The sequence below is a fragment of the Halyomorpha halys genome, unplaced genomic scaffold, assembly GCF_000696795.3.
Source record: "Halyomorpha halys isolate HHAL.00 unplaced genomic scaffold, Hhal_1.1 Scaffold901.1, whole genome shotgun sequence".
In the NCBI taxonomy this organism is placed as follows: Eukaryota; Metazoa; Arthropoda; class Insecta; order Hemiptera; family Pentatomidae; genus Halyomorpha; species Halyomorpha halys.
This window is the reverse complement of record NW_027106556.1, coordinates 432,746-444,640: the sequence shown is the minus strand read 5'-3', so window position 1 is coordinate 444,640 and position 11,895 is coordinate 432,746. Positions and strand designations below refer to the sequence as shown.

The following is an 11,895-nucleotide window of genomic DNA, read 5'->3' as shown; positions in this document are numbered from 1 at the left end:
TTATAATAAACTCTTACAAACTTTTGAAGGTTATTATATTCAAAGTAGCTTATAAAAGCTATTTAGTAAAGTAATTTTTACCCTCAGCAAGTTGATAAATAAGGTAAAAATTGTTTGGTTTTTTGAATTGTTATAGATTTTTCTCCTTTACCCTCCCAATCCTCTAAATATATATAGTTGTATTTCCCCCAAAATAGATTTTTTCTGTATATCACAGGTGTCGGGGTTGTAGTTTATATTTCTGTTTCATAACCTCTAGAATAGAGGTTCCAAATCCATAAACATGAGTGTTGACCATTAATCCAAAAAATGGCCAACCCCCTCTATCGACTTTGGGCAGAAAGAGAAGTCCTCCATGGGAAATATTAAAAAAATTAAGTGGCCTAAAAGTTGATTTAAGTGTCTATTATATTGTATCATATCAAAAAAATGTAATTTATAAATTTATATATGTCCGATCACGGATTGATCAGTATGCTGTGTAATGTAGCAACCCGATGTATTTGGGCAGCATGATTGAATAAATTTCTTTCTCTGTGTACTTTTATTGGGCATTTACTAGTTAAATCCTTTTAGCTGGCACACAAACATCAGAAAAGATAATAAAATAAAATAGTTCTAACAATAAATTGTCACCAAAATATGTGTAACCAGACACTCCTGCTGCCAACCATTTTGAAACCACTACTGTTTTAGGGTTTTTGGGATGTATACTATATGTATACATGTTCATTCAAATTAAGTAGAAGATTGAAAATATAAATTGAGTTAGTGTTGGAAAAGTGCCTTTTGGGTGTTCCAATTTTTTCTCTCCTTCAGCTTTTTTTTTTTTTATTCTAATATTTTACTTTGGAATTATTACTAAATTGAGACTACAATTGCAAATAAAGTATTGTTAAATACATCACAAATACAAGTTGATAAGAGGTAATGTTTATAACAAATTTTCCATCCAATTCTTTTATTTCTTTAAACATAAAATACAAAAACAAAAAAAAAAAAAATCAAATATTTCAACCATCTTTTACTTCAAAGAAACATCCCTAATACTTAAAAGGAAAAAGAAGGAATAAAAGAAATAATTTATTTTACAATGCCCTACATGGAATCTACTTAAATTTAATAAATTATCACAATTAAATATCTTAAAAAAATTAATAAAAAAAAAATTTAATGCAATAGCATAATTCTTCTCTACTCTTATTTTTTAAATAGCTATACAGTAATACTTTTACAAAAAACAACTTATATTTTTGGAATGATCAGTCATGATAAGAGACTACTACCATTCAGCAAGATTATTTGACTTATGCATTTCAACACATCAAAGCTATGCCGTGTAGAAAATAACAATGATAAATAAGTCTCGATTGTAAAACTCAATAAATGTCTCATTTAAGTCGAACAACTACAAAACATTCTACTATAAAAACAACAAAAAACATAACTATAAAAGAAACTAATGGAGTATTCAACAAGAATTAAATATACTTATTAACAAATTCATCACAATCGATTAAAAAAAGAAAAAAAGAGAAGGACACATGAAAGAACTACAGTCTTTAACAGTGCTACAATTAATCAAGCAGCCTTAGAAACAGCGTACAATTTTAAAATAAAATCGTAGTTTCTATAACAAGATTTTGTATCATCATTTATAAAAACTATGGTAACAATAGAAATGCTTATAATGCAACAGCCATATTCAGCTAGCTTTTAGCTTGACTAGAGAGTTCTTCATCGATACTCATTATCGGTTCCCTCCAATAGACGAATTGAGAGAAATCTTCACTCGAAAATGTAGGCTTATTAGGAGGAAACATTTGGTCGACGAGCTGTGACATATTTGTATACCTAAAAATAAAATTAAAGGATATAATATCAAATAGAGTATTAATATAAGAATACATAAAATGGCCACATAATTTTGTTAATAAAAGAATAAATAACATGAAGATAATTTATTGTCATATATATTGGTAAGAAGCTAAGAGGTAAATGTGACAATTTCAGAAATTAAAATTTGTCCGCTATCTACCGATGCCTAAACAAAATTTACACTTTATATTTATAATCATTGATAATTACTCAATTTGTCAATACTGAAAACGTAAACTTGATTTAAACAAATAAAATTATCACTTTTATCCCTTGGCTTCACAACCACTCAAGTAATTATTTAAGAGAAAATAAAAATAATGGATAAATTATTGACACAGTCTATCCAAAAACGTATGATGAATCACTTTTAAAATAATATGAAATTTAAAGTAAAGATTTTTTATAATATTTGGCAAGCTTTAAAAAGTAGATGATGTTTGTTTTGTTTTTTATAGCATATTTCAGAATTATTTGTATATGTAAAAACAACTTATAAATTATGTATGGAAAGTTGACCATATATAAATCAAGGACATGGTTGGGGTTGCAGCCAAGAAAACAATTAAAACATAGTTCCAACCTTTTATTATGAGTCAATTGTTAAAACTATTAATAAATAAATGATTGAAACTACTTTTTAATTATTGTTAAAAACTCTCAACTGCAACCTGTACCATCTCCATCATTAATTACAAATGTATTACAATTAATGTGGTTTTACTATTTTTTTTCTAGGGATTAATATTTTGAAAGAAATATTAATTTTTAATTCAACTGCTTAAGATCTAATGTATTATAACAGATGTTTATTTATAACTTGGGTATAGTGCACAGTGCAAAACCTTTTTTACGTGTCTGATATTTCACAAGTCGAAATTTCTATAAATAAGTCTCTTTTTTCATTCTTTCCACAGGTACAAATTAAACATTTCAGAAAGAATAAATTCCACAAAGTTTTAAATTGTTTTGTTGACATTGCTACAATTTAACATATATCTTTTTTAATTTGACCAGGCAGTAAATATAGTTCTGATAAATATACATCAACTATTGGGAGAAATAATACACAACTTCTCCAAATACAAATGATGTTCATAATGAAAAAATATCAAAATCATTACAATGTCACAAATTTGTATAAAAGATTTAAAACTCAATCACATATTTAACTGAGGATTAGTTCTGATATAAAAAAAAATATAAAAGTTGGTTAGTTGCAACTAAAAAGAGAAAAACATAAAACTATTTAGGTAGTGAAAATAGTTAACATAAAAAGTGTATCATCAACTAAACATGTGTCATAATACATATACCATGTAATATTTATTTTTATAGTTTGGATGCACAATATGTAGAACCAAATTTGTATAATTCATGAACAGTCAATTTTTGACTGTGAGGAACAATTGCAATAATCACTGTCGATAAGGAAGGTACCTTGCCCAAACCAGGAATAAGTTAGATTTAAATCTTTTGCCACTTTTATTAAATATCTCTTAGAATCACAGGATTGTCCAGTATAAATAGAATTAGACAAATGAAGAACAAACAGAAAATTGAAAAATAGATAGGAGATGAGGGTATGTTACATTTTATTAATGCAAGAATAACTTGGCTGAAGAACCTGAAGTTTGATCAGTTAAGGAAGAGTTTCACAGATGGAGGAATCATCATGGAGGTTAAGATTCAAATTATTCTGTAGCACTTTTTTAAGAAAAAGTAATTGGGTACATGATTACTTTTAACTGCAATGGAATTCACTGAATATTTTAACTCTTAGTTACTTTAGACCTCCATACCCTCTCTCCAAAAAGGTGATTAATTGTACCTATGGTATAATTTGATCAATAATTAGATGTGTATAAGGCAGTCTGTTATGTTTCTTTATCAGTAATATATTTTGTAATGATAACAAAAATAAACCTCACACGTTACACATGTTTTCCTCAATGGAAAATTTTTTAGACATCACAAAAGCCAAAACCTTCTTAATTCAGCAAAAAGCCATTAGTGTTATTAAGATATTAATATTGCATCTATGAGCAAGTTCAAATACACATTATTAACAACCTGACTATCAGGAGGATTTGTCAAGGCATTGTACCGCTTTTCTTTGTTCATTTGGGGGCATCCTTTTACTCGAGGCATTAACCGAGACTTCATTCATTTCATAAGGCAGGTCAAATATTAGTCTTAAGCTGTGTTTATGACATACATTTGCGTGCAAATGTTACATGCAATTTCACCTCCACTATGTTATTTGAGGCCTAGAGATATAATTGCATCTCAACGACCTTACCATCTTTCCTAAATCTCATCTACGAGTACTTCATCCAGTCTTTCATTACTATGATCGCTTTCTTTTCCCTCATCAATGGGAAGACTATTCATTTTCTCCTCCATAGGTGGGAAAAGCTCATTCACAATGTTACTCTGTCCAATGTAACTGGAAAAATAATATGAAACGGTAATCTACAATACATTGCAATGACCACCAGTCACCTTTTTCCCCTATTTTTAGGATTCACCACAACCCGTTTTCTATAAGATGTCCTTAAAGCAAATTAATGCAAGGCAATTCTAGGACCTACGGTTAAATAATTTGTTAAATATAATTATACTTACGTTGACTGGAATGTCTCGGTTAGCTCATGCTTCAGCTCTCCTCGATGGTTGATAGTGAATATCCTGAAGATAGGGATTCCGACAGCCTGATATGCCCAGACATCCTATTTAAGTAAAACATGAGTTAACAGTTTACACAATTTTTTTTTTTTCATTTTTACCATCTTTTAGATTACTATGTTTAGCTATTTCTTAGATAATCAACTAAAATTAGTTAAGGCTCCCTATTTTATACCACATTTGATTGAGGCAAATCCTTGAGCCTGAAGCCATTTTAACACTAGATTAAAACTCTTTTGGAAAATATGGTTTTTCAGATTGATAGAGTGCATTGAGAACTTATGAAAAATCAAATACAAATATTTTGTGGAAATAGTGTGTCGAGCTGGTTTTGAAACTAATCACCTCATATAATATCACCAATAACTAATAGCATAATGTAAATCCCTAGCATACAATCTCTTCCTAAATATTTTTTAAAAATGATATTAAAGTATTAAAATAGTAGTTAATTAATAATATTTTCATCACTTAAAACATTTTATTGTTAGTTAAAGTGATTTATATTTCGTAAAAAAAGTGCTGCATGGGTCTACCCTAATTCTAATGATAGTATCCCAGTTGCCGTGAGATACTTATCATATGTTGTTTATTTGGTTTTTATGAATAAAAGAATATATTATGCAGTATTTTCCAATTTTACTATTAAAACTAATAAATATGAATACTAAAGAGGAAAAATGGTATGAGACAGACCTGCTCTTTTTGATTAACCAAGTAATCTTATGATATTTAGCACTTCGGAGACAAGATCAGCTTAAGTGAGCTAGCATTCCCCTATCAGAAATGTTCTCAATCAAAATAAACAAGTTTTGTGGACATATTTTAGTTCTCTTAGTAGTTGATATCACCATAGCAGCGATGAAATTCTTATAGAGCTTTGGGTTTAATATTCCACTCTTGTTAAGCGAGAAAATAACAAACTCTTCTGCATCAGCTCAATAGATCTTAGCGAGTATCATATTGTGTTAGTATAAGTTTAAGAATAGTTGAGTCTAATTATTGAACTGTTAAACTGAGGAGATCTTTATCAGTGGGGTAAAGTAACACTTAGCCATTATTAATAATTACAAAATTAAATTTACTCACATTGATTTTGTTACCATATCCAGCATAGAAAGGTTTTATATGAGTTGGAAACAGGGCTTGAATGTCCCTTAAGCAGGATATTTTAAACTCTTCGGGCTTCTTCTCTATAACTTCCCTACAATGGATAGAGAAAAATGAATATAATTGTTACAATCTTAAAGACTATAATACATTATAAATGTAACAGGTTTCAGAAAGGAAGGAGTTACTAATGTAATTAACCATTGATAAAAACTACAAGAAACCTTAAAACATGACTACTCATATCATAGTAATCTTTTTACTCACGTATGGAATGCATTAAGGAGACTGGTAGGGTTAAGGAGCATTGGACCTTCAGGTAAGCCAAGATCCTCTTGCTTGATTGATTTTAAGTATTCTCTTGTCAACCTTGATTGGCCTGTTGACAGACAAAATAAGAAAGTCTGTGAGTGAATTAGAATATAAACTCCAGTAAATTAGTTTTGGAGCGTTATTTAGCTTGGTATGGAAGTATGCCATCACAATGGCTCGGTTCAACTAGGTTTAATAGTCTATAACTGCTAAATAATTTTTATGAATAAATATAAGAATTTTTTCAAAGAAATTAATAACTATTAATTATTTACCTATGGCCCTCGCTGAAAGGTAGAGTAGCTTGTAACCATTATCTTTGATTTTGGTAAATAACTTTGCAACACCACTCTGGGCCCAGTCTTTTCCAACAATGGGCAAAATATGCCCAAGTACATCAGACCTATGAGGAAAAATAAAATGATGTAATTAATTTATATTAAATAGTAAAACAGATATTAACAACAAAGGAAACAAACTTACTTTGTAATGGTTCCGTCAATGTCAGATACAACTATCTTATCATCGTATCTCCAACAGAAGAGGAAGCATTTACATTTACTGGTACCCTGGTATGCGGTAGTAACACTAAATTGGATTTCATTTGCTCCAGGATGAAGTTTTAAACTTGCCTATAGGGGGAAATACAATTAAGTGCAACCAAATAATATTCATATAAAACATGGATAAATAATTTGGAGAATTAGAGAGCTGAAATTAATTAATGAGTAAAAATGAATTTAAAAAAATATTCTAGGATGCTTATTGCACCTTGAATTTTTGTTATGAGCATGGAAATTATAACTATTTAACATACTAAATGGAAACTTACGATTTGGGCAGATGTCAGTCGAAGTGTTTTACGATATTTATCGCTATTAAAGTCGGGCGTTGCAGTCTCAGGTTCCTTAGGAATTTCCTCAAGCCTGGAGTCTAAATGGTCATCTCTACCCCTTGAAAAAAAGAAATGAAAACTTAATCCTTAATAACTAAGGTATAATAACTGGTACATTCAAAAGAAATACTAACTGTGGCGAGAGATCCAGAGGTTGATCAACTATTGGTGGCATATCAGTTGAAATAGAATCAGGTCTCTTAGGAGGATCTGGTCTAAAGTTAGAAAAAGAAGTGTGAAACATTATTAGGATAAAAACGCAATGCTATTTTGTAATTGTTTAATATGTATAAAAGACAATTATTGAAAGATATTGCAAGAGATTATGACAACAAGAATAAGTTTATTTGGTGTCATCTATTTTCATTAATTGATATTACTGATTTTACCAATAGATTTCTCAAAAATACCAAAATTTTTCAAGAGTTTTTCCAAAAAATCCTCACTTTTTCAAGAATATTTTTTTAAACAGAGGAAGATGAGCGAGTGTGCTACGGTAGCAGATGCTTAGGACTTTAGTGAAGAATCTGAACATTTACAGAACTCCAATAAAACTATTTAAAAAAGGTATCTATACCACTGATGTTTCAACCTTTAAGGAGAATTTTAGGGATGAGTGGAGCTGGTAAGGACTGTGCTTACCCCTTTATTAATTTTAGAAAAATTAGTTCCACAAACAATAATATTCAGAATAATGTAATCAATAAATATATTGAATAATTTGAATCTGGAAATAAAGGAATGTTTTGGAAAAAAACATTTTTTTTTCTAGGAACATAATTCAAATTTAATTTTTACAAACAAAATATATTGTTGTTATTCTAAATAGAATAGATATTAGTGAAGTTCTTAAATAAGAGTCTGTGTTTTAATCAAGCTCCTTTAAAAAATTAAGCAGAAAAAAAAATGATGAAACTATACAAAATCTTGAAAATAATTTGAAGTTTCCAAACTAGTAGAAACCATGGTTTATAATCTGAGGTAAGAAGGTTGTAATATCTAATGGAGAAGATAAACTCCAAAAACTAAACCAGATAATAAATATAAATGAATAAATCAGACATTGGAAGTCAAATATTTTGTTATCCAATTTATAATGAAGAGAAGACACAAAAAAATTAAGACAAATGTTAAATAATAACTTAAAATAAATTATGTTTTGAATTATTAGAAACATAAATTTCATTAAAGCAATAAACTGCTGCTTTGCTTGAAAATGGTGTATCTGACAACAACAAAATTATTTTGTTTTGTAATTTAAGTATTCTATAGATTGTACCCTACTGTGATTACTATTTGGCAATCTTATTTGCTTTGGGACAGTCTATAGAGGAACTCCAGCAGAGAAAGAAACTCGTGTTTACAGTAATATCTTTGAATTATGAGAGACATTCATCTAAAAATAAATCCAAAACTATTTTTTTTGGCAGATGTGCCACTATTCAAGCAAAGCAGCGATATATAAAATTAAAAATATGTTCATGCTTCATCATAACTTACTTGACTATTGTTTCCACAGGTGATATTTCAGGAGTTTTATTATCTTCTTCTTTCAAGGAAGTTGGACTAGATACTTCTGCTTCTGAACTATTAGCTGAAAAAATCAAAAATAATTTCTTATTAAAAAAAATTATTTTTATCTTTGCTCAGGAATTCATATGAATAAATATCAAAGTTAAGAAAGCTACTATTTTTTTTTTTGTTGATATTTTCTTTTCTTTTTTTATTTAAATAAGCATTATGTAATGTATAAAATGTAATATTTAGTTAAATAAAGTTTAAATATATTTTTTTTTAACCATGACTATTATTGTCATCACCTGCAAATGTTACTGAATCTATGCAGGCTATTCTGCCCAGGTCTGCCATTAAATGACCTGGGGAGAATAGCCTGCAAAAGAAACTTTAAATTAATGTGAGGAAGAAATTGTATTGAAGGTATGTTATATTATATAGTGAATAATGTTGTTGTTGTAAGTGTTAAAAATGAAAATATAATATAAGCTGTTTAAATATTTAGATGTCCTTGAAGATGGCTAGAATGGTCGAAACGTTGGACTGGAGAAAAATAAAGTGTTGAGACAGAAATGGATACGAATTTTTGATTTATTTAATAAATAATTACCTTGTCTCAAGAATTTGAAATAATATAATTAATGTAAAAAATGTTATAGGAAGTTTGTAAAATAAAAAATTACATAAACAAATTTATATACTTCAAAAAAAAAATTTGAAGGAGTATAAAATCCTCAATGGTTTCAGAACGATCATAGCTGGTGGAAGCTAGGACAGTACTTAGCACGATTTGGGACAATTCAAGGTGAAAGCCAGGTGCTATAGCTCTTCCCACCACTTTGAATGCAAGCTAGAAAAGTGACCTCCCTAGAGGATAGCTTACCATCATACATAATCAAACGAAGTAAGAGTGTTAAGGTAAAGTAAAGCTGTAACTTTAAAATATCTCCTTCTTTCGTAATTAATTTTTTAACTGATTTTTTTTTAATTCGATAAAAATGGAAGCATTAAATTTTTTTTTTAAATATAAGAATTGATAAAATAATTTACTTACGGTATTTCTTTGGTTGAGGATTGTTTCTAGACCAATAAAACCAGGAAGAATAGGTTTTTCTAGACTGCTTCCCCTTAGGGTCGATCCTCGCCTCCACTCCCTTTTCATCATGGTCTATCTCACTCTCTGATATCCTTGATAAAACTTCCTATGGAAATATGTAATATATGTATCTTTAAAAGAACCAATCCTGTTGAAAAATAGAGTAAAATAGTTTTTATTGTAAAATATCATCATTAATATCAACAAAGACACTCAACTCCAGTTTGCTGATTGTTAAAATTTTTATTACAGAGACTGTTCATCGCTGTAAAATCTACAGACAAATAAAATGTAATTTAAAGCTTTCTCAATATTCAACTAATTTAATAAGCATTTACTTTTACTACTGATTTCATTAAGTTTACAACAATCACAGGAAAACCAAAAATATAACTTAATTTACTTTACTTTCATTTTAATAAAGAAAACATTTTTTATCCATTTGAGGTGAACAAGAAGTAATGTCAAGTGATTCACATTTATTCCTACATACTAGATGATAAATAACAAAAAATAAATAAAGGCAGTTCCCATTTTAAGTCAATCAATTACAACAAGAAACATGTTTAGGTCAAAGTGAATTCTAATTCACACTGCTTTAATAAAAAAAATTGAATTAAAAAACAAACAAAAAACAACATAAATGAAAAATAAAGCTACCTAATTAATTTTAAAAGAGCTATAAAAAAATAGATGACTGAAAAGGGAATTGCTCCAAAGTTCGAAACAGCCATAAATTCAATTAGTGCTTTACTGGAAACAATACATCCAAACATGTATTTATTATAAAAGTATTAAAATTAATTCTTTCTTTCTTAATTATTGACATTTCTACAGTTGCTTTGAGCACTTGTGAAGAGTAATATCTGTTAGGTATTTTAAAAAGGAAAATAAGTGGTAAAGGTGTTTTTTTGAAATTATGTTGGTAGTGAAAAATTAAGTCATAAAACTAAGTGGTGAATTTCATAGAAAACTGGTATTGGAGAAAAAAAAAAAAGAATTATCGAGAACTACAGTTCAAACAATAATTAAAGAAAAAGAGAACAGCTAAATTAAATAAAAAATGCTTCCTCAATGGATTTGACAATCAGTATACACATTTTTGTAGATGAGGACCTGACATAGTACAGAACCAGACAATACAAGGACTGTTTATGTTAGGATCTACAGGAGAAGAAAATACATATAATATATTTTTAATTACATTTTAGTACCAGTGGCATATGTACTATGCCATTGCTGCTGAAATTATGTCTGCTAGTAAATATAGACACACACAATTTTTTTTTTTGGATTCAATTAGAGAATATATATATAAAAATTAGAAACAAATAACACGAATTATAAATTTTGTGCAAGTCAAATATTATAGATACCTGAGGTAATGTTTTATTGAAAAAGAAGAAGGAGACTAGAATAGGAGCAGCAGACTTCCAAGTGTAATATTTTCCCTCGATCCTCACAACCAGTTTAGGATCGAAGATGACTTGTGGATTTACAATAAAATCATTATATGATATTTGGGATTCTTCAAACTGTTCTGGTGTAGGATTTGGACCACAAAACGACATTGCAAGATCTTCAGGGAAACCTCTGTAAAAAATAATTAGTAAACCATTAAAGAAAAATAAGATTTAAGATATAAAACCAACATAAATAAAATCAATATAATTACTTAGAATGTTCAAAATCTGATGACTTTGGTCCACAGACTGCACCTTCAACACTATGCGGAGATTGAGGAAGAGATGGTCCATTACCTGACTCGGCATCCTCTTCGCGACTTTCTTCTCTATAATCTATAAATCAAATAAAATATACTAATTAAAAAATATATTATACACAATATGGTATTTAAATTATAGTACATAAAATACTAAATATATTTTATTCACATATTTTTATTTTATTAATGATTTTGAAATACAATATGGGGTATTCATACCCATAATGCCACCAGAAGTACTCTGCCTATGGGCTGATGGGAAGTAGAGAGCTGTCATCTCTGGATCATCGGAATTGAGTTCAGATAAATAAATACCACCGTCAGATTCGTTCTTATGTCTCATGTGTTTTGTCTTCTTCATGAATCCAAGCATATTTTGAAGCATCCATTTTTGTGCTGTACATGTAAAAATCATTATTTATTTTATATTTATTTAAATATTATAAAATGAAATAATAACAATAGATGGAAAAAAGTAGCTTACATTCCTGTTTCTTATCCTCTAAGCTACTAGAAGTTGGTAGTTCACCCCATTTCCATTGTGACTGGGATGGCTCTTCTGCACTTGTCCTTTCTTCGCCTTCCATCCTCTTTGTCTCGAACTCAGAGTCACTTTGAATTGGGCCAAAATCACAACCTTCTCTGGGGCTAGAAAAATAAAATTTGAAGTTTACA

At 28.9% G+C, this 11,895-nt stretch overlaps 1 protein-coding gene across 5 annotated transcripts in view; it reads right to left on the bottom strand.

Annotated features, from left to right (window-relative positions):
* Window positions 1-820: 820 nt before the first annotated feature.
* Window positions 821-11,895, bottom strand: part of Lpin (phosphatidate phosphatase LPIN) — a 57,390-nt gene continuing 46,315 nt past the window's right edge. For 4 of the 5 annotated variants that reach the window (XM_067044928.1, XM_067044933.1, XM_067044932.1 and 1 more), the window contains 14 exons: window positions 11,705-11,868; window positions 11,440-11,616; window positions 11,170-11,293; window positions 10,871-11,087; window positions 9,453-9,600; window positions 8,384-8,477; window positions 7,018-7,098; window positions 6,821-6,941; window positions 6,472-6,620; window positions 6,264-6,391; window positions 5,944-6,055; window positions 5,656-5,770; window positions 4,507-4,610; window positions 821-1,854 (listed from right to left, as the gene is read on the bottom strand). In XM_067044928.1, the coding sequence (XP_066901029.1) occupies window positions 1,710-1,854; window positions 4,507-4,610; window positions 5,656-5,770; window positions 5,944-6,055; window positions 6,264-6,391; window positions 6,472-6,620; window positions 6,821-6,941; window positions 7,018-7,098; window positions 8,384-8,477; window positions 9,453-9,600; window positions 10,871-11,087; window positions 11,170-11,293; window positions 11,440-11,616; window positions 11,705-11,868 (1,879 nt within the window). In that variant the 3' untranslated portion in view covers window positions 821-1,709. Of the gene's footprint in view, window positions 1,855-4,180; window positions 4,328-4,506; window positions 4,611-5,655; window positions 5,771-5,943; window positions 6,056-6,263; window positions 6,392-6,471; window positions 6,621-6,820; window positions 6,942-7,017; window positions 7,099-8,383; window positions 8,478-9,452; window positions 9,601-10,870; window positions 11,088-11,169; window positions 11,294-11,439; window positions 11,617-11,704; window positions 11,869-11,895 lie in introns of all 5 variants that reach the window. The other variant, XM_067044930.1, reaches the window with a different exon arrangement.